The sequence below is a fragment of the Telmatherina bonti genome (genome assembly GCF_933228915.1).
Source record: "Telmatherina bonti genome assembly, chromosome: 2".
Lineage (NCBI taxonomy): Eukaryota > Metazoa > Chordata > Actinopteri > Atheriniformes > Telmatherinidae > Telmatherina > Telmatherina bonti.
The window spans coordinates 2,528,161-2,551,576 of NC_136620.1; the positions used below are offsets into that span (position 1 = coordinate 2,528,161).

Below are 23,416 nucleotides of genomic sequence, written 5' to 3' on the forward strand. Positions count from 1 at the left end.
GCTGACAGTTCGAGATGACATCACTTCCTGTCAGCCTGCGTGCAGGCCGCCAACAGAAAGCGCTGCCAACGCGTCCCGAGCCGATACCGACCTTCGTCTCCTCCACCTCGGCTCCGCGGGTCTTCCAGAACTGCATCAAAAACTACTTAAAATGTGACCTTTGACCTTTCTATGTGGACAAATAACCAGAACACAGAATCGGCGCCGGAAACCGCCGTCGGGAGGAAGAGGTCCGGTCGGAGTCGGGAGAAAGAGGGTCGGAGTCGGGAGGAAGAGGTCCGGTCGGAGTCGGGAGAAAGAGGGTCGGAGTCGGGAGGAAGAGGTCCGGTCGGAGTCGGGAGGAAGAGGTCCGGTCGGAGTCGGGAGGAAGAGGTCCGGTCGGAGTCGGGAGAAAGAGGTCCGGTCGGAGTCGGGAGGAAGAGGTCCGGTCGGAGTCGGGAGGAAGAGGTCCGGTCGGAGTCGGGAGGAAGAGGTCCGGTCGGAGTCGGGAGGAAGAGGTCCGGTCGGAGTCGGGAGGAAGAGGTCCGGTCGGAGTCGGGAGGAAGAGGTCCGGTCGGAGTCGGGAGGAAGAGGTCCGGTCGGAGTCGGGAGGAAGAGGTCCGTCCATCTCCTGGAATTCTCAGACCAACTGCACCATCATCATCATCATCATGTGGACACAGGAAGTGCAGCTTCCTCCCAGGAGAACAGCTGGTGACAGGCAGACAACTGGAAGCTTCATCATTTAGTCACAAAGCAGGAGTTTGTCCAGGTGGAGAGACTACGCCGACGCCTTGTTGTCCTCCTGCAGGTAAACACAGACAACAGGGTTAGACTGGTCCCATCACACCAATCACAGCCCGGGGCACGGCGCCTTCAGCCCGGGGCACGGCGCCTTCAGCCCGGGCACGGCGCCTTCAGCCCGGGCACGGCGCCTTCAGCCCGGGCACGGCGCCTTCAGCCCGGGGCACGGCGCCTTCAGCCCGGGGCACGGCGCCTTCAGCCCGGGGCACGGCGCCTTCAGCCCGGGGCACGGCGGGATCTACATGTCTGGTTGTGCAGATGAACAAAGAGCATTACCCTGTAAGGCAGGTCAGCAAACTCCCGCCCAGCCTGGTTTCCTCTGTATCCTGTCCTGAAGCCGCCTCCTCCCTGCGGGGGCCCGAAGGATCCACGGCTGGCTGAGCGCCCCCGTCCCCCCCGGAAACCCATCCCCCCGCGGTTGCGGAAACCTCCACGGCCTCGGCTCTGACGCAAAGGGATGCCGAACGTCTCGGCGTTCATCCTCCTCTCCTCAGCCCAGGTCTGCCTCCGCTCTCTGAGGAAGAGGAGAAAAAGAAGTGTCAAGTTTCCCTCCTGCTGTATGACATCCCCTCAATCCCTTTTAATCTGCTTTATCCAGAACCCGGAACCGGGCCCTGCTGGTCCAGGGAGAACCTGGAACCTGGCCCTGCTGGTCCAGGGAGAACCAGGAAGCGGATTCTCCCGGTGAGAGCCAGGAAGCGGATTCTCCCGGTGAGAGCCAGGAACTGATAAAAGTCTTGTGCAGGCAGACAGCAAGACAAACGTCAGAAAAAACTCACCGTGGGAAACCTGAACCTCCAGACTTCTCATTGGCTTTCCTGGAAGAGAGAAACCAGGACATCATACCACGGGGGCACCAGGACATCATACCACGGGTGTACCAGGACATTATACCACGGGTGTACCAGGACATTATACCACGGGTGTACCAGGACATTATACCACGGGTGTACCAGGACATTATACCACGGGTGTACCAGGACATTATACCACGGGTGTACCAGGACATTATACCACGGGTGTACCAGGACATTATACCACGGGTGTACCAGGACATTATACCACGGGTGTACCAGGACATCATACCACGGGTGTACCAGGACATTATACCATGGGTGTACCAGGACATCATACCACAGGGGCACCAGGACATTATACCACGGGTGTACCAGGACATTATACCACGGGTGTACCAGGACATTATACCACGGGTGTACCAGGACATCATACCACGGGGGCACCAGGACATTATACCACGGGTGTACCAGGACATCATACCACGGGTGTACCAGGACATCATACTACGGGTGTACCAGGACATTATACCACGGGTGTACCAGGACATTATACCACGGGTGTACCAGGACATTATACCACGGGTGTACCAGGACATCATACCACGGGTGTACCAGGACATTATACCACGGGTGTACCAGGACATTATACCACGGGTGTACCAGGACATTATACCACGGGTGTACCAGGACATTATACTACGGGTGTACCAGGACATTATACCACGGGTGTACCAGGACATTATACTACGGGTGTACCAGGACATTATACCACGGGTGTACCAGGACATTATACCACGGGTGTACCAGGACATTATACCACGGGTGTACCAGGACATCATACCACGGGTGTACCAGGACATTATACCACGGGTGTACCAGGACATTATACCACGGGTGTACCAGGACATTATACCATGGGTGTACCAGGACATTATACCACGGGTGTACCAGGACATTATACCACGGGTGTACCAGGACATCATACCACGGGTGTACCAGGACATTATACCACGGGTGTACCAGGACATCATACCACGGGTGTACCAGGACATCATACCACGGGTGTACCAGGACATCATACTACGGGTGTACCAGGACATTATACCACGGGTGTACCAGGACATTATACCACGGGTGTACCAGGACATTATACTACGGGTGTACCAGGACATTATACCACGGGTGTACCAGGACATTATACCACGGGTGTACCAGGACATCATACTACGGGTGTACCAGGACATTATACCATGGGTGTACCAGGACATCATACCACGGGGGCACCAGGACATTATACCACGGGGGCACCAGGACATCATACCATGGGTGTACCAGGACATTATACCATGGGTGTACCAGGACATCATACCACGGGTGTACCAGGACATCATACCACGGGTGTACCAGGACATTTTAGGGAGATGACTCACTGCTAACAGCGCATCAGCTGTTGCCATACCAACGTGAAGTAACCAGTCTTCTTACCTGGAGTCGTCGCAGGAGATGTTGTCGAAGAAGGACTTGGACTTGTCGTAGTAGCAGTTTGGTCCCAGGGGGTCGCACTCATCGTCTGCGGTGCCTTCACTGTTCTGAGTTTCTACGCTAGAGTTGCCTTTGTCCTCTCCATTCAAGGCCTTTTCCACCTTCTCGTCTGCAAGACACAGAGTAATGTGATCATCAAGGCCGCATCCAATGACCCTTCAAACCGACGGCCCACCTACCTCTCAGCTTCAGCTTGCTCTGGAACTCCCGGTCAATCTCCTCCTTGTTGAACTGCGCATTGGCGCTCTCAAAGTCAAAGTCCTTCTCGAACTTCATGGGTCCGTCTCGGCGTACATTAAAGCGCCCCCTACCACGGTGGCCCCCCCCTCGGCCACGCCGGCTGGCTGGTGTGCCCGTGGCTGCGGAAAAAAGAGCAGCGTTATCTGAGGGAGTGAACAGGAAGTCGTGACGTGACGATCATGGAGAAGCTGTTTACAAAGATGTTCAGATGCGAGGAGAGGAGGATGATCCTGAGCTCCATTGTCTGACTGAAAGCATGCAGGATGATCAGGACTGGCGACGGTGACCTGGGCCACGTTTACTGCAATCTCTCCCTCGTGTTGCCTCCCTCTCGGCCACGCCGGCTTTCAAACCGGTCCCCAGTCGGAACTGGTCCCCAGTTGGAACAAATCACTAGCTTGAACTGTAATGCTAAAGGCAACATGACCTGTGATGCTAAAGACAACCTGAACTGTTATGCTAAAGACAACCTGAACTGTGATGCTAAAGACAACCTGAACTGTTATGCTAAAGACAACATGAACTGTGATGCTAAAGACAACCTGAACTGTGATGCGAAAGACAACCTGAACTGTGATGCGAAAGACAACCTGAACTGTGATGCTAAAGACAACCTGAAATGTGATGCTAAAGACAACCTGAACTGTTATGCTAAAGACCACTTAAACTGTAATGCTAAAGACCACTTAAACTGTAATGCTAAAGACAACCTGAAATGTAATGCTAAAGAACTTGAACTGTAATGCTAAAGACCGCTTGAACTGTAATGTTATAGACAATCTGAACTGTAATGCTAAAGAGGACTTGAAATGTAAAGCAAAAGACAACTTGAACGGTTATGCTAAAGACAACCTGAGCTGGGATGCTAAAGACAACCTGAACTGTGATGCTAAAGACAACCTGAAATGTAATGCTAAAGACAACCTGAACTGTGATGCTAAAGACAACCTGAGCTGGGATGCTAAAGACAACCTGAACTGTGATGCTAAAGACAACCTGAACTGGGATGCTAAAGACAACCTGAACTGTGATGCTAAAGACAACCTGAACTGTGATGCTAAAGACAACCTGAACTGTGATGCTAAAGACAACCTGAACTGTGATGCTAAAGACAACCTGAACTGGGATGCTAAAGACAACCTGAACTGTGATGCTAAAGACAACCTGAACTGGGATGCTAAAGACAACCTGAACTGTGATGCTAAAGACAACCTGAACTGTGATGCTAAAGACAACCTGAACTGGGATGCTAAAGACAACCTGAAATGTGATGCTAAAGACAACCTGAACTGTGATGCTAAAGACAACCTGAAATGTAATGCTAAAGACAGCTTAAACTGTAATGCTAAAGACAGCCTGAACTGTAAAGGTAAAGACCGCTTAAACTGTAATGCTGAAGACAGCTTAAACTGTAATGCTGAAGACAGCTTAAACTGTAATGCTGAAGACAGCTTAAACTGTAATGCTGAAGACAGCTTAAACTGTAATGCTGAAGACAGCTTAAACTGTAATGCTGAAGACAGCTTAAACTGTAATGCTGAAGACAGCTTAAACTGTAATGCTGAAGAGAGCTTAAACTGTAATGCTGAAGAGAGCTGAGCTATAATGCTAAAGACAACCTGAACTGTGATGGTAAAGACAACTTGAACTGTTATGCTAAAGACAACCTGAACTGTTATGCTAAAGACAACATGAACTGTTATGCTAAAGACAACCTGAACTGTTATGCTAAAGACAACCTGAACTGTTATGCTAAAGACAACATGAACTGTTATGCTAAAGACAACCTGAACTGTTATGCTAAAGACAACCTGAACTGTAATGCTAAAGACCACTTAAACTGTAATGCTAAAGACAACCTGAAATGTAATGCTAAAGAACTTGAACTGTAATGCTAAAGACCGCTTGAACTGTAATGTTATAGACAATCTGAACTGTAATGCTAAAGAGGACTTGAAATGTAAAGCAAAAGACAACTTGAACGGTTATGCTAAAGACAACCTGAGCTGGGATGCTAAAGACAACCTGAGCTGGGATGCTAAAGACAACCTGAACTGTGATGCTAAAGACAACCTGAAATGTAATGCTAAAGACAACCTGAACTGTGATGCTAAAGACAACCTGAGCTGGGATGCTAAAGACAACCTGAACTGTGATGCTAAAAACAACCTGAACTGGGATGCTAAAGACAACCTGAACTGTGATGCTAAAGACAACCTGAACTGTGATGCTAAAGACAACCTGAACTGTGATGCTAAAGACAACCTGAACTGTGATGCTAAAGACAACCTGAACTGGGATGCTAAAGACAACCTGAACTGGGATGCTAAAGACAACCTGAACTGGGATGCTAAAGACAACCTGAACTGGGATGCTAAAGACAACCTGAACTGTGATGCTAAAGACAACCTGAACTGTGATGCTAAAGACAACCTGAACTGGGATGCTAAAGACAACCTGAAATGTGATGCTAAAGACAACCTGAACTGTGATGCTAAAGACAACCTGAAATGTAATGCTAAAGACAGCTTAAACTGTAATGCTAAAGACAGCCTGAACTGTAAAGGTAAAGACCGCTTAAACTGTAATGCTGAAGACAGCTTAAACTGTAATGCTGAAGACAGCTTAAACTGTAATGCTGAAGACAGCTTAAACTGTAATGCTGAAGACAGCTTAAACTGTAATGCTGAAGAGAGCTTAAACTGTAATGCTGAAGAGAGCTGAGCTATAATGCTAAAGACAACCTGAACTGTGATGGTAAAGACAACTTGAACTGTTATGCTAAAGACAACCTGAACTGTTATGCTAAAGACAACATGAACTGTTATGCTAAAGACAACCTGAACTGTTATGCTAAAGACAACCTGAACTGTTATGCTAAAGACAACATGAACTGTTATGCTAAAGACAACCTGAACTGTTATGCTAAAGACAACCTGAACTGTTATGCTAAAGACAACCTGAACTGTGATGCTAAAGACAGCTTAAACTGTAATGCTAAAGAGGACTTGAAATGTAAAGCAAAAGACAACTTGAACGGTTATGCTAAAGACAACCTGAGCTGGGATGCTAAAGACAACCTGAGCTGGGATGCTAAAGACAACCTGAACTGTGATGCTAAAGACAACCTGAAATGTAATGCTAAAGACAACCTGAACTGTGATGCTAAAGACAACCTGAGCTGGGATGCTAAAGACAACCTGAACTGTGATGCTAAAGACAACCTGAACTGTGATGCTAAAGACAACCTGAACTGTGATGCTAAAGACAACCTGAACTGTGATGCTAAAGACAACCTGAACTGTGATGCTAAAGACAACCTGAACTGTGATGCTAAAGACAACCTGAACTGGGATGCTAAAGACAACCTGAACTGTGATGCTAAAGACAACCTGAACTGGGATGCTAAAGACAACCTGAACTGTGATGCTAAAGACAACCTGAACTGTGATGCTAAAGACAACCTGAACTGGGATGCTAAAGACAACCTGAAATGTGATGCTAAAGACAACCTGAACTGTGATGCTAAAGACAACCTGAAATGTAATGCTAAAGACAGCTTAAACTGTAATGCTAAAGACAGCCTGAACTGTAAAGGTAAAGACCGCTTAAACTGTAATGCTGAAGACAGCTTAAACTGTAATGCTGAAGACAGCTTAAACTGTAATGCTGAAGACAGCTTAAACTGTAATGCTGAAGACAGCTTAAACTGTAATGCTGAAGAGAGCTTAAACTGTAATGCTGAAGAGAGCTGAGCTATAATGCTAAAGACAACCTGAACTGTGATGGTAAAGACAACTTGAACTGTTATGCTAAAGACAACCTGAACTGTTATGCTAAAGACAACATGAACTGTTATGCTAAAGACAACCTGAACTGTTATGCTAAAGACAACCTGAACTGTTATGCTAAAGACAACCTGAACTGTGATGCTAAAGACAGCTTAAACTGTTATGCTAAAGACAACCTGAAATGTAATGCTAAAGACAACCTGAACTGTGATGGTAAAGACAACCTGAACTGTGATGGTAAAGACAACTTGAACTGTTATGCTAAAGACAACCTGAACTGTTATGCTAAAGACAACATGAACTGTTATGCTAAAGACAACCTGAACTGTTATGCTAAAGACAACCTGAACTGTTATGCTAAAGACAACCTGAACTGTGATGCTAAAGACAACCTGAAATGTGATGCTAAAGACCACTTAAACTGTAATGCTAAAGACAACCTGAACTGTTATGCTAAAGACAACCTGAACTGTTATGCTAAAGACAACCTGAACTGTGATGCTAAAGACAACCTGAAATGTGATGCTAAAGACCACTTAAACTGTAATGCTAAAGACAGCTTAAACTGTAATGCTAAAGACAACTTGAACGGTTATGCTAAAGACAACCTGAACTGTTATGGTAAAGACTGTTCTAACTGCAATGATAAAGACAACTGAACTGTAATTCTAAAGACAAGTTTAACTGTAATGCTAAAGACAAGTTTAACTGTAATGCTACTTGAACTGTAATGCTCAAGACAAGTTTAACTGTAATGCTACTTGAACTGTAATGCTCAAGACAACTTGAACTGTAATGCTAAAGACAATTTGAACTGTAATGCTAAAGACAATTCCGATGGAGGTGAAAAGAAAGAAGAGGATGCAGAGCGGGAGGGAGGCAGACAAAAAAGCAATGGAGATTTAAACAATTTTGTCCAATTGTTGTGATGGGTAATGTGAGATTGCTAGTTAACAAAACGGACGAGCTCGAGATGCTAACAAGGTCTCAGAAAGAATACAGAGAGTGCAGTATTATGTGCTTCACCGAGACATGGCTGAATGAACACATCCCTTCACTGTACTGTGTCTGTAGCGGGCTTTAAAACAGTCCGTGCAGACCGCAGTAGACAACACAGCGGAAAGCTAAAGGGTGGTGGAATTGCAAGAACAGTGAGGTGCTTCCCCAATAACAAACCCTGGATCACCAGTGACCTGAAAAAGCTGCTGAACATCAAAAAGAAAGCCTTCAGGGATGGAGACAGGGAGTTATTGAGGGCAACACAAAAACAACTTAAAACACAAACTAAGAAGTGCAAGGAGGACTACAGGAAGAAGTTAGAAAGTCAGCTCCAGCAGAATAACCTGAGGGATGTGTGGTCTGGAATGAAGAAGATCACCGGCTTCAAGTTAAAGGGGGACCAGCCTGATGGAGGTCTGGACAGAGCTAATGAGCTGAACATATTCTTCAACAGGTTCAGTTCACCCCCTACCTCCAGCCCAACAGACCACACACCCTCCATAAGCCCACTGCTTTCCTGTCACGCCTCCAATCTGTCACCCTGCAGCTCAGTCATGGACCAGAACACAGCTTCATCTCCCTCCACATCAGGACATCCTGAGACCTCCACCTTGTTTGTCTCCTGCAATCAGGTTAAGAAGCAACTTGAAAAACTGAACCAGAACAAGGCTGCAGGTCCAGATGGTGTCAGTCCCAGAGTTCTCAAGACCTGCTCAAAACAACTATGTCCGATTCTCCAGCACCTTTTCAACACCAGTCTGAGACAAAATAGAGTCCCAGTGCTGTGGAAAACCTCCTGCCTTGTTCCAGTGCCTAAAAAAACACAACCAGCTGAACCAAGTGACTACAGACCAGTTGCCCTGACATCTCACATCATGAAAGTCCTGGAGAGACTCTTACTGGCTCACCTCAACAAGCAAGTAAACACCTTTCAGGACCCATTCCAGTTTGCATATCGTAATGGACTTGGGGTTGAAGATGCCATCATATACCTGCTCCAGAGAGCACACTCTCATCTGGACCATTCAGGCAGCACTCTGAGGGTCATGTTCTTTCATTTCTCAGTGCTTTTAATACCATTCAGCCTGCTTTGTTATGTGAGAAGCTCCATAAATTCCAGGTGGATACCTCCACAACCACCTGGATCTATGACTACCTCACAAACAGACCCCAGTTTGTGAGACTGAAAGGTTGTGTGTCTGAGATGGAGGTCAGCAGCACTGGTGCACCACAAGGAACTGTACTCTGGCCATTCCTCTTCACTCTGTACACCTCAGACTTCCAGTACAACTCTGAGTCCTGTCATCTGCAGAAATACTCTGATGACTCTGCAGTTGTGGGGTGTATCAGGGATGGACAAGAAGCAGAGTACAGAGAACTGGTCAGTCAGTTTGTTAAATGGTGCGGTGACAATCATCTCATATTAAATAGCAGCAAAACAAAAGAGATGATTGTTGACTTCAGGAGGAAGAAGAATAAACAAAGCACTGTTTCCATCCTGGGAGAGGAGGTGGAGGTGGTGGAGGAATACAAGTATCTTGGAGTTCAGCTGGACAACAAACTGGACTGGAAATGCAACACTGACTACATCTACAAGAAAGGTCAGAGCAGACTGTACTTCTTAAGGAAGCTGAGATGGTTTAACGTCTGCACCAAGATGTTGCATATCTTCTATAAGTCTGTTGTGGAGAGTGCAGTCAGCTTTGCAGCATCTGCTGGGGTAGTAGCATCAGAACCAGAGACTTGAAGAGAATCAACAAACTGATCCAGAAAGCTGCTTCTGTGCTTGGAGTAACTCTGGAGCCGCTGGAGCTGATTGTCCAAAGAAGAATGCTGCACAAGCTGATGAAGATGATGGAGGATTCTTCACACCCTCTCCACAACACAGTGATGAAACAACAAAGTGTGTTCAGTGAGAGGCTTCTTCAGGTCCGATGTAAGACTGAAAGATACAGAAAATCATTCCTGCCAGCAGCCATCAGCCTCCGGAACAAGCATTTAATTTAATTTATTTATAAATGTAACGTAAACTCGTAGGAATCATCCATCCATCCATCTTCTGCCACTTATCCGGGGTCGGGTCGCGGGGGCAGCAGCCTAAGCAGGGAAGCCCAGACTTCCCTCTCCCCAGCCACATTTGCCAACTCTGCGGGGGGGATCCCGAGGCGTTCCCAGGCCAGCTGAGAGATATAATCCCTCCAGCATGTCCTGGGTCTTCCCCGGGGTCTCCTCCCAGAGGGACGTGCCTGGAACACCTCACCAGGGAGGTCCAGGAGGCATCCTGACCAGATGCCCGAGCCACCTCAACTGGTTCCTCTCCATGCGGAGGAGCAGCGGCTCTACTCTGATCTCCTCCCGGATGACCGAGCTCCTCACCCTATCTCTAAGGGAGAGCCCGGCCACCCTGCGGAGGAAACTTATTTCAGCCGCCTGTACACGAGATCTCGTTCTTTCGGTCACGACCCACAGCTCATGACCATAGGTGAGGGTAGGAACGTAGATCGACTGGTAAATCGAGAGCTTCGCCTTCTGGCTCAGCTCCTTCTTCACCACGACAGACCGGCGCAGAGTCCGCATTACTGCAGACGCCGCACCGATCCGTCTGTCCATCTCGCGCTCCATCCTTCCCTCACTCGTGAACAAGACCCCGAGATATTTAAACTCCTCCACTTGAGGCAGGACCTGACTCCCGAACCGGAGAGGGAAATCCACCCTATTCCGGCTGAGGACCATGGTCTCAGATTTGGAGGTGCTGATTCTCATCCCAGCCGCTTCACACTCGGCCGCGAATCGCTCAAGCGAGAGCTGGAGATCACGACCAGATGAAGCCAACAGGACCACGTCATCTGTAAAAAGCAGAGACCCCCAACAACTCGGCTGAACCTACAAACTTTTGTCCATTTAAGTTATGAACAGAATCGGTGATAAAGGGCAGCCTTGGCGGAGTCCAACCTTCACTGGAAACGGATCCGACTTACTACCGGCAATGTGGACCAAGCTCTGACACCTGTCGTACAGGGACCGGACAGCTCGTACAAGGGGGTCTGGTACCCCATACTCCTGGAGTACCCCCCACAGGAGACCCCGGGGGACACGGTCAAACTCCTTCTCCAGGTCCACAAAGCACATGGAGACTTGTTGGATAAACTCCCATGCCCCCTCCAGGACCCCAAAGAGTGTATAGAGTTGGTCCACTGTTCCGCGACCAGGACGAAAACCACACTGCTCCTCCTCAATCCGAGATTCGACTATCCGGCGGACCCTCCTCTCCAGGACCCCTGAATAGACCTTACCAGGGAGGCTGAGGAGTGTGATTCCCCTGTAATTGGAACACACCCTCTGGTCCCCCTTCTTTAAAAGGGGGAACACCACCTCAGTCTGCCGGTCCAGAGGCACTGCCCCCGATGTCCACGCGATGCTGCAGAGGCGTGTCAGCCAGGACAACCCCACAGCATCCAGAGCCTTAAGGAACACCGGGTGGATCTCATCCACCCCCGGGGCCTTGCCGCCAAGGAGCTTTTTAACCACCTCAGCGACTTCAGCCCCAGAGATAGGAGAGTCCACCCCTGAGTCCTCCAGCTCTGCTTCCTCATCGGAAGACGTGTTGGTAGGATTGAGGAGGTCTTCGAAGTATTCCCTCCACCGACCCACAACGTCCCGAGTTGAGGTCAGCAGCTCCCCATCTCCACTGTACACAGTGTTGACGGAGCACTGCTTCCCCCTCCTGAGCCGCCGGATGGTGGACCAGAATCTCCTCAAAGCCGTCCAGAAGTCTTTTCCATGGCCTCGCCAAACTCCTCCCATGCCCGAGTTTTTGACTCGGCGACAGCCGAAGCCGCTTAGTCCATAGGTACCCATCAGCTGCCTCCGGAGTCCCACAGGCCAAGAAGGCCCGATAGGACTCCTTCTTCAGCTTGACAGCATCCCTCACTGCTGGTGTCCACCAACGAGTCCTGGGATTACCGCCACGACAGGCACCAATGACCTTACAGCCACAGCTCCGGCCGGCCGCCTCAGCAATAGAGGCACGGAACACAGCCCATTCGGACTCAATGTCCCCCGCCTCACTCGGGACATGGTTGAAGCTCTGCTGAAGGTGGGAGTTGAAGCTCACTCTGACGGGGGACTCAGCCAGACGTTCCCAGCAGACCCTCACAACACGTTTGGGCCTGCCAGATCTGACCGGCTTCCTCCCCCACCACCTGAGCCAACTCACCACCAGGTGGTGATCAGTTGACAGCTCCGCCCCCCTCTTCACCCGAGTGTCCAAGGCATGTGGCCGCAGGTCCGATGATACGACTACAAAATCCATCATCGAACTGCGGCCCAGGGAATCCTGATGCCAGGTGTACATATGGACACTCTTATGTTGGAACATGGTGTTCGTTATGGACAATCCATGACGAGCACAGAAGTCCAATAACAAAACACCATTTGGGTTCAGGGGGGGGGGGACCATGCCTCCCAATCACTCCCCTCCAGGTCTCACTGTCATTGCCCACGTGAGCATTGAAGTCCCCCAGCAGAACAATGGAGTCTCCAGAAGGAGCACCCTCCAGCACTCCCTCCAAGGACTCCAGAAAGGGTGGGTACTCTGAACTGCTGTTCGGTGCATAAGCACAGACAACAGTCAGGACCCGTCCCCCCACCCGGAGGTGGAGGGAAACTACCCTTTCATCCACTGGGGTAAACCCCAACGTGCAGGCACCAAGCTGGGGGCTGATGAGAATGCCCACACCTGCTCGGTGCCTCCCACCATGAGCAACTCCAGAGTGGAAGAAGGTCCAGTCTCTCTCGAGGGTTCTGGTTCCAGAGCCCAAGCCATGCGTCGAGGTGAGTCCAACTATATCTATTCGGAACCGCTCAAACTCGCGCACAAGCTCAGGCTTCTTCCCCACCAGAGAGGTGACGTTCCACGTCCCTAGAGCCAGCTTCTGCAGCCAGGGATCGGAACGCCAGGATCCTCGTCCCTTGCTGCCACCCAACTCATACTGCATCCGACCCCTACGGCTCCTCCCGCAGATGGTGAGCCCCCTTCCTATCTAAACTCGTAGGAGAATACGTTAATTCGGAATTATTTAATTCTGAATTAAAAAACATCATGTAACCGTAGCCAGTGGAGGGGCCAGCCCACACCCTCGAAACAGGAACCCCACCCCTTACTTTCTCTTGATGTCACTGATTGTGTTTTTATTTTTCATCTTTTTGTCATAAATATTCTGTATCAATTAAGTTGCCCGCCCCCCATCTCACCTCTCCTCAGATCAGCTCCATCTGGATGTGGAACCACCTGGCCACTCTGGCCTGGGCCGGCTGGTGCTGTGCGACTGTGGGTGGGGCTCCTGCGGTCCAATCCAAGTGCGGGAGCAGTGGGCGCGGTTGTCGTGGTCGTCACCTGATCCTGGGTGGGACTCTTCCTCGCTGGGTCCAGACTGGGACTGTTGCGGCCTGAGGAGAACCAGAACAACGACTCACGTCATCTAGTCCACCCAAACAAAAGAAGAGCAGTTTTCAGCCGAACTAGACTGGTTCCGCCAGTCTGTCTGTTTGGACTTGTCGCGCCTAAATTTGGTGTCCATGCTGGACAGAAACCAATTACACAACAACGCTTTGCTGATCCCAGTGCAGGAAGCCCAGCCGTCCTCAACATGGCAGGTTTAAAAACCACCAGCAGCACTGGCTCCGGACTGCAGCGCCACCCTACCATACCTTATGTTTTTTCTTCCAATCATTAACTTCACCTCCAAATTTACACACATTTACTCACATCCACGCCAGAGAGAGGCGACGACATGGAAGACGATTCAACAGCTACACCCGGTTATATACGTCCACATGGAGACGTTTCAACACCTAAACCCGGTTATATACGTCCACATGGAGACGTTTCAACAGCTAAACCCGGTTATATACGTCCACACGGAGACGTTTCAACACCTAAACCCGGTTATATACGTCCACATGGAGACGTTTCAACACCTAAACCTGGTTATATATGTCCACACGGACACTTTTCAACACCTAAACCTGGTTATATACGTCCACACGGACACTTTTTAACACCTAAACCCGATTACATACGTCCACACGGAGACGTTTCAACACCTAAACACGGTTATATACGTCCACATGGAGACGATTCAACACCTAAACCCGGTTATATACGTCCACACGGAGACGTTTCAACACCTAAACCTGGTTATATACGTCCACACGGACACTTTTTAACACCTAAACCCGATTACATACGTCCACACGGAGACGTTTCAACACCTAAACACGGTTATATACGTCCACATGGAGACGATTCAACACCTAAACCCGGTTATATACGTCCACACGGAGACGTTTCAACACCTAAACCTGGTTATATACGTCCACACGGACACTTTTTAACACCTAAACCCGATTACATACGTCCACACGGAGACGTTTCAACACCTAAACACGGTTATATACGTCCACATGGAGACGTTTCAACACCTAAACCCGGTTATATACGTCCACACGGAGACGTTTCAACACCTAAACCTGGTTATATATGTCCACACGGACACTTTTCAACACCTAAACCTGGTTATATATGTCCACACGGACACTTTTCAACACCTAAACCTGGTTACATGTATGTCCACACGGACACTTTTCAACACCTAAACCTGGTTATATATACGTCCACACGGAGACGTTCAACACCTAAACCCGGTTATATACGTCCACACGGAGACGTTTCAACACCTAAACCCGGTTATATACGTCCACATGGAGACGTTTCAACACCTAAACCTGGTTATATATACGTCCACACGGAGACGTTCAACACCTAAACCCGGTTATATACGTCCACACGGAGACGTTTCAACACCTAAACCCGGTTATATACGTCCACATGGAGACGTTTCAACACCTAAACCCGGTTATATACGTCCACATGGACACTTTTCAACACCTAAACCCGGTTATATACGTCCACATGGAGACGTTTCAACACCTAAACCCGGTTATATACGTCCACATGGAGACGTTTCAACACCTAAACCCGGTTATATACGTCCACATGGAGACGTTTCAACACCTAAACCCGGTTATATACGTCCACACGGAGACGTTTCAACACCTAAACCTGGTTATATATGTCCACACGGACACTTTTCAACACCTAAACCTGGTTATATATGTCCACACGGACACTTTTCAACACCTAAACCTGGTTACATGTATGTCCACACGGACACTTTTCAACACCTAAACCTGGTTATATATACGTCCACACGGAGACGTTCAACACCTAAACCCGGTTATATACGTCCACACGGAGACGTTTCAACACCTAAACCCGGTTATATACGTCCACATGGAGACGTTTCAACACCTAAACCTGGTTATATATACGTCCACACGGAGACGTTCAACACCTAAACCCGGTTATATACGTCCACACGGAGACGTTTCAACACCTAAACCCGGTTATATACGTCCACATGGAGACGTTTCAACACCTAAACCCGGTTATATACGTCCACATGGACACTTTTCAACACCTAAACCCGGTTATATACGTCCACATGGAGACGTTTCAACACCTAAACCCGGTTATATACGTCCACATGGAGACGTTTCAACACCTAAACACGGTAATATACGTCCACATGGAGACGTTTCAACATCTAAACACAGTAATATACGTCCACATGGAGACGTTCAACACCTAAACACGGTTATACACGTCACACATCTTCACTTTGGTCGGAGAATTTTAAAACCATCGTTTTTATGCAGAAATCTGTGTTTTTATGTGGGCGACAGGCAGAATCGGAGGGAAATATCTTGGTTTTGTGAGACGCCTGCTACGTGTGGACAAAGCCTCAGCTCCACTAGCATAAAACACTTTGAAATTATTAACTAGATACAATCAGCAGGAAACAAAAGAAAGTATATATATAAATAACATCAATACTGTTGCAGTTATCATCGTGAGCACCATATCTGGTGGCATTATAACAAGGACAATAGTATTAATAATATTATCTAACAGTATCAATAAAGAGAAAAAAACAAGACTGAGTAAAGATAGAGAAAAAACAAGTCTATGGTTTAAGAATCTAAATTTCAGAATGGATTCCAAGTGTTTTTGCATTTCTGTAGATTTGTAGAATTTATAAATATAATTTATTCCCAGTTTATTGCATTCACCCGTTCATTAAACCAGTTTGTAATACTCGGAGCAGTGTTTAGAGCCACAGAGCCGACTTGAGAGGTTAGGGTTAGGGGGTTAGGTTAAGATTCTGCGTCTCTATCAAAAACAGGTCATATCTCTAGGATGAGATCTCACTGATAACACTTAACATACCATCGTTGTATAAGAACATTCTCAACAACAGTGCCAAAGTGATGCTTCAGTTGTTTTACATTATCACACTGGGGGCTCATCCAGGTAACATTTATGTAATGGAACCTTGGAGTAATAGAAAAAAGGTACTCACTTTAAACTGGATTTGTTTATGTCTGCTTTAACTGAGTAATTGTGGATTTAGAAAAGGGCTAGCTTTCTTTGCTGCTCTGCTGTTTGCGTTCGCATCTCTTCACTCCATGCGGTCTGAAAACTGTCTCATTGTGTAATTGGTAAGACGAAACCTTTGGCAAACATACTAATCATGTTTTTGCTTATTGGAGGTAACTCAAGTATTTCTAAAACAGGACATACAATCACTTGGTAACTGCAAATTACTACACACACTTGTCCTCAAAATTATTCATACCCATTGGAAAATTACACTGTGATTTAGGTTTCTTTATTTGTAAAAGCTATTTTGTTGGTTCCTCTTGCATATCCTGTGTCTAACAGGTACAATGAACCAACACATAACAAGTTGGATAAATTTCATTTTCATGTCAGTAGATATGGCAAAAAGTTTACTTTTGTTCATGTTCAGAATTATTCATAACCTGACAATGTATCAACAATTCTTTCCTTTTCTGATGAATATCATGTTTCAATGGAATAAACGCCTCTTGTGTTTAGTCAAAAGTTGAACAACGATTAAAACAATAAAGCCTCTTTCCAGGAGATTCTAAATTAAGGAAAAGTGTTGGGGTCATTTTCATTCTCTAATGATGACGATCAAGAAGAGAGAGCTCAGTGAGGACCTCCGTCAATGTCTTGTGCAAGGCCACAGTGAAGGAAAAGGTTACAAGACCATTTCAAAGCTGTATCGAGTCCCTGTGTCAACCATCCAGAGCACGATCAACAAGCACAAAAGGTTCAATACTGTTAAGAACCTCAGTGGGCGTGGGAGGAAGCACATGGTGTCCCCCAAACTTGCCAGGAAAATTTGCAGAGAGGTCAACAACAATCCCGAAGCGCAACCAAGGCACTTGTTGAGATGCTTGAACAGGCAGGGACAAAGGTGTCACAGTCCACCATCGAGCCAAAGAACACTGTTCCCACTGTCAAACATGGCAGTGGCAGCATAATGCTATGGGGATACTTCTCTTCCAGTTGTACAGGGAACCGTGTCAAGGTGGAAGGGATCATGAGAAAGGAGGATTACATCAGGAATCTGCAGCTTGGTCACAACTGGACGTACCAACAGGACCATAATCCCAAACAAACTGCCAAGCTAGTGAAGACTTGGCTATTCAAGGACAATGATGCCAATGTCCTAGAATGGCCTCAGGCAGAGTCCGGATCGAAATCTGATCGAGAACTTGTGGCAAGTCAGAGTGAGGGTTAGGAGACCAACCTGACACCGCCTGAGGCTTTTGCCATGGAAGAATGGGATAACAAGAGACGTGCAGGAAGCTTGTGGACACCTATAGGAGTCGTCTGGAAGCAATAATAAAAAAACAAAGGCTATGCTATTGACTATTAAAGAAAGAAACTGCACATGGGAAACCTGGGGTATTCACAATTTTGAACATGTCATTTTTAGTAAATTTGTTAATAAAATACCCCGGAAAAAGGAATTTATCAAACTCTGCATTGCTTTGTCATTTCACTTACTGGTCACATGTAATTCATAAACAAACAACATGTTTTCATTTTAACACAAAAACAAATAAAAAATCCCAAAAATGAACAAGGGTATGAATAATTTTGAGGACAAGTGTATATGTAACTGGCCAGTAATAACTTTTCAACATCTGTAGATCTAAACAAATGCTTTATTTCAAATATTCTGTTTCTTTTTTCTTTTTTATCTCCCAGAAAAAAAAAAAGAAAAAAAAATCACTGATTCAGTTTTTGAAATATTCTGTGGGAATAATTATTTGTTATAATTTCAAAAGGTGAAATAAACTTTAGCAGGGTAATCCTTTTAATAGCATTCACTCTACACAGCAAAGAGGGTGGAAGTAACTTCACAGCATCTAAGTGAAACGTGGACCCTCAACATAGTCCAGTTTCAACAGTGAATCATATTTTTCAGCCTCCCTGTTAAACCTAAAATGGATTTTTGTACCAGGCTGTAACCGTGTTTATTCCTGCTGTAAACATGTTTATTCCTGCTGTAAACATGCTTATTCCGGCTGTAAAAATGTTTATTCCTGCTTTAAACATGCTTATTTCGGCTGTAAACGTGTTTATTTCTGATGTAAACGTGTTTATTTCTGCTGTAAACGTGTTTATTTCTGCTGTAAACGTGTTTATTTCTGCTGTAAACGTGTTTATTTCTGCTGTAAACATGCTTATTTCTGCTGTAAACGTGTTAATTTCTGCTGTAAACGTGTTAATTTCTGTTGTAAACATGTTTATTCCTGCTTTAAGTATGTTTATTTCTGCTGTAAACATGCTTATTCCTGCTGAAACGTGTTTATTCCTGCTGTAAACGTGTTTATTCCTGCTGTAAACGTGTTTATTCCTGCTGTAAAAGTGTTTATTCCTGCTGTAAACATGCTTATTCCTGCTGAAACGTGTTTATTCCTGCTGTAAACGTGTTTATTTCTGTTGTAAACGTGTTTATTTCTGTTGTAAACGTATTTATTTCTGCTGTAAACGTGTTTATTTCTGCTGTAAACGTGTTTATTTCTGCTGTAAACGTGTTTATTTCTGCTGTAAACGTGTTTATTTCTGCTGTAAACGTGTTTATTTCTGCTGTAAACATGCTTATTTCTGCTGTAAACATGCTTATTTCTGCTGTAAACATGCTTATTTCTGCTGTAAACGTGTGTATTCCTGCTGTAAACGTGTTAATTTTCTGCTTTAAGTATGTTTATTTTGCTGTAAACGTGTTCATTTCTGCTTTAAGTATGTTTATTTCTGCTGTAAACATGCTTATTCCTGCTGAAACGTGTTTAATCCTGCTGAAACGTGTTTATTCCTGCTGTAAACGTGTTTATTCCTGCTGTAAACGTGTTAATTTCTGCTGTAAACATGCTTACTCCTGCTGAAACGTGTTTAATCCTGCTGAAACGTGTTTATTCCTGCTGTAAACGTGTTTATTTCTGTTGTAAACGTATTTATTTCTGCTGTAAACGTGTTAATTTCTGCTGTAAACGTGTTAATTTCTGCTGTAAACGTGTTAATTTCTGCTTTAAGTATTTTTATTTCTGCTTTAAGTATTTTTATTTCTGTTGTAAACGTGTTTATTTCTGCTGTAAACGTGTTAATTTCTGCTGTAAACGTGTTAATTTCTGCTTTAAGTATTTTTATTTCTGTTGTAAACGTGTTTATTTCTGTTGTAAACGTGTTTATTTCTGTTGTAAACGTGCTTATTTCTGTTTTAAACGTGCTTATTTCTGTTTTAAACGTGCTTATTTCTGTTGTAAACGTGTTTATTTCTGTTGTAAACGTGTTTATTTCTGTTGTAAACGTGTTTATTTCTGTTGTAAACATGCTTATTTCTGTTGTAAACGTGTTTATTTCTGTTGTAAACGTGTTTATTTCTGTTGTAAACGTGTTTATTTCTGTTGTAAACGTGTTTATTTCTGTTGTAAACGTGTTTATTTCTGTTGTAAACATGTTTATTCCTGCTTTAAGTATGTTTATTTCTGCTGTAAACATGCTTATTCCTGCTGAAACATGTTTAATCCTGCTGAAACGTGTTTATTCCTGCTGTAAACGTGTTTATTCCTGCTGTAAACGTGTTTATTCCTGCTGTAAACGTGTTTATTCCTGCTGTAAACATGCTTATTCCTGCTGAAACGTGTTTAATCCTGCTGAAACGTGTTTATTCCTGCTGTAAACGTGTTTATTTCTGTTGTAAACGTATTTATTTCTGCTGTAAACGTGTTTATTCCTGCTGTAAACGTGATTATTTCTGTTGTAAACATGCTTTTTTCCGCTGTGTATTCCTGCTGTAAACGTGTTTATTCCTGCTTTAAGTATGTTTATTTCTGCTGTAAACATGCTTATTCCTGCTGAAACGTGTTTAATCCTGCTGAAACGTGTTTATTCCTGCTGTAAATGTGTTTATTCCTGCTGTAAACATGCTTATTCCTGCTGAAACGTGTTTAATCCTGCTGAAACGTGTTTAATCCTGCTGAAACGTGTTTATTCCTGCTGTAAACGTGTTTATTTCTGCTGTAAACGTGTTAATTTCTGCTTTAAGTATTTTTATTTCTGCTTTAAGTATTTTTATTTCTGTTGTAAGCGTGTTTATTTCTGCTGTAAACGTGTTTATTTCTGCTGTAAACGTGTTAATTTCTGCTTTAAGTATTTTTATTTCTGCTTTAAGTATTTTTATTTCCGCTTTAAGTATTTTTATTTCTGTTGTAAACGTGTTTATTTCTGCTGTAAACATGCTTATTCCTGCTGTAAAAATGCTTATTCCTGCTGTAAACATGCTTATTCCTGCTGAAACGTGTTTATTCCTGCTGTAAACGTGTTTATTTCTGCTGTAAACGTGTTTATTTCTGCTGTAAACGTGTTTATTTCTGCTGTAAACGTGTTTATTTCTGCTGTAAACGTGTTAATTTCTGCTTTAAGTATTTTTATTTCTGTTGTAAACGTGTTTATTTCTGTTTTAAACGTGTTTATTTCTGTTTTAAACGTGTTTATTTCTGTTGTAAACGTGTTTATTTCTGTTGTAAACGTGTTTATTTCTGTTGTAAACATGTTTATTCCTGCTTTAAGTATGTTTATTTCTGCTGTAAACATGCTTATTCCTGCTGAAACGTGTTTAATCCTGCTGAAACGTGTTTAATCCTGCTGTAAACGTGTTTATTCCTGCTGTAAACGTGTTTATTCCTGCTGTAAACGTGTTTATTCCTGCTGTAAACGTGTTTATTCCTGCTGTAAACATGCTTATTCCTGCTGAAACGTGTTTAATCCTGCTGAAACGTGTTTATTCCTGCTGTAAACGTGTTTATTTCTGTTGTAAACGTATTTATTTCTGCTGTAAACGTGTTAATTTCTGCTGTAAACGTGTTAATTTCTGCTTTAAGTATTTTTATTTCTGCTTTAAGTATTTTTATTTCTGTTGTAAACGTGTTTATTTCTGCTGTAAACGTGTTTATTTCTGCTGTAAACGTGTTAATTTCTGCTTTAAGTATTTTTATTTCTGCTTTAAGTATTTTTATTTCTGTTGTAAACGTGTTTATTTCTGTTGTAAACGTGTTTATTTCTGCTGTAAACATGCTTATTCCTGCTGAAACGTGTTTATTCCTGCTGTAAAAATGTTTATTCCTGCTGTAAACATGCTTATTCCTGCTGTAAACATGCTTATTCCTGCTGAAACGTGTTTAATCCTGCTGAAACGTGTTTATTCCTGCTGTAAACGTGTTTATTTCTGCTGTAAACGTGTTAATTTCTGCTTTAAGTATTTTTATTTCTGCTTTAAGTATTTTTATTTCTGTTGTAAACGTGTTTATTTCTGCTGTAAACGTGTTTATTTCTGCTGTAAACGTGTTCATTTCTGCTTTAAGTATTTTTATTTCTGCTTTAAGTATTTTTATTTCTGTTGTAAACGTGTTTATTTCTGCTGTAAACGTGTTTATTTCTGCTGTAAACGTGTTTATTTCTGCTGTAAACGTGTTAATTTCTGCTTTAAGTATTTTTATTTCTGCTTTAAGTATTTTTATTTCTGTTGGAAACGTGTTTATTTCTGCTGTAAACGTGTTTATTTCTGCTGTAAACGTGTTTATTTCTGCTGTAAACGTGTTAATTTCTGCTGTAAACGTGTTAATTTCTGCTTTAAGTATTTTTATTTCTGTTGTAAACGTGTTGATTTCTGTTGTAAACGGGTTTATTTCTGTTGTAAACGTGTTTATTTCTGTTGTAAACATGTTTATTCCTGCTTTAAGTATGTTTATTTCTGCTGTAAACATGCTTATTCCTGCTGAAACGTGTTTAATCCAGCTGAAACGTGTTTATTCCTGCTGTAAACGTGTTTATTCCTGCTGTAAACGTGTTTATTCCTGCTGTAAACATGCTTATTCCTGCTGAAACGTGTTTAATCCTGCTGAAACGTGTTTATTCCTGCTGTAAACGTGTTTATTTCTGTTGTAAACGTGTTTATTTCTGCTGTAAACGTGTTTATTTCTGCTGTAAACGTGTTAATTTCTGCTTTAAGTATTTTTATTTCTGCTTTAAGTATTTTTATTTCTGTTGTAAACGTGTTTATTTCTGTTGTAAACGTGTTTATTTCTGTTGTAAACGTGCTTATTTCTGTTTTAAACGTGCTTATTTCTGTTGTAAACGTGCTTATTTCTGTTGTAAACGTGCTTATTTCTGTTGTAAACGTGTTTATTTCTGTTGTAAACGTGTTTATTTCTGTTGTAAACATGCTTATTTCTGTTGTAAACGTGTTTATTTTTGTTGTAAACGTGCTTATTTCTGTTGTAAAGGTGTTTATTTCTGTTGTAAACATGCTTATTTCTGTTGTAAACATGCTTATTTCTGTTGTAAACATGCTTATTTCTGTTGTAAACGTGTTTATTTCTGTTGTAAACATGCTTTTTTCCGCTGTGTATTCCTGCTGTAAACGTGTTTATTCCTGCTTTAAGTATGTTTATTTCTGCTGTAAACATGCTTATTCCTGCTGAAACGTGTTTATTCCTGCTGTAAACGTGTTTATTCCTGCTGTAAACATGCTTATTCCTGCTGTAAACATGCTTATTCCTGCTGTAAACATGCTTATTCCTGCTGAAACGTGTTTAATCCTGCTGAAACGTGTTTATTCCTGCTGTAAACGTGTTTATTTCTGCTGTAAACGTGTTAATTTCTGCTTTAAGTATTTTTATTTCTGCTTTAAGTATTTTTATTTCTGTTGTAAACGTGTTTATTTCTGCTGTAAACGTGTTTATTTCTGCTGTAAACGTGCTTAT

The 23,416-nt window shown here is 44.1% G+C and overlaps 1 protein-coding gene across 2 annotated transcripts in view; it reads right to left on the reverse strand.

The window, feature by feature from the left end:
- Positions 1 to 223: 223 nt before the first annotated feature.
- lsm14aa (LSM14A mRNA processing body assembly factor a) overlaps positions 224 to 23,416 on the reverse strand; it is a 29,281-nt gene continuing 6,088 nt past the window's right edge. Inside the window, exons 4-9 of one of the 2 annotated variants that reach the window (XM_079254084.1) lie at positions 13,406 to 13,600; positions 3,302 to 3,481; positions 3,066 to 3,231; positions 1,563 to 1,601; positions 1,060 to 1,297; positions 224 to 784 (exon numbers count right to left, since the gene is read on the reverse strand). In XM_079254084.1, the coding sequence (XP_079110210.1) occupies positions 761 to 784; positions 1,060 to 1,297; positions 1,563 to 1,601; positions 3,066 to 3,231; positions 3,302 to 3,481; positions 13,406 to 13,600 (842 nt within the window). In that variant the 3' untranslated portion in view covers positions 224 to 760. The remainder of the gene's footprint in view (positions 785 to 1,059; positions 1,298 to 1,562; positions 1,602 to 3,065; positions 3,232 to 3,301; positions 3,482 to 13,405; positions 13,601 to 23,416) is intronic. The other variant, XM_079254085.1, reaches the window with a different exon arrangement.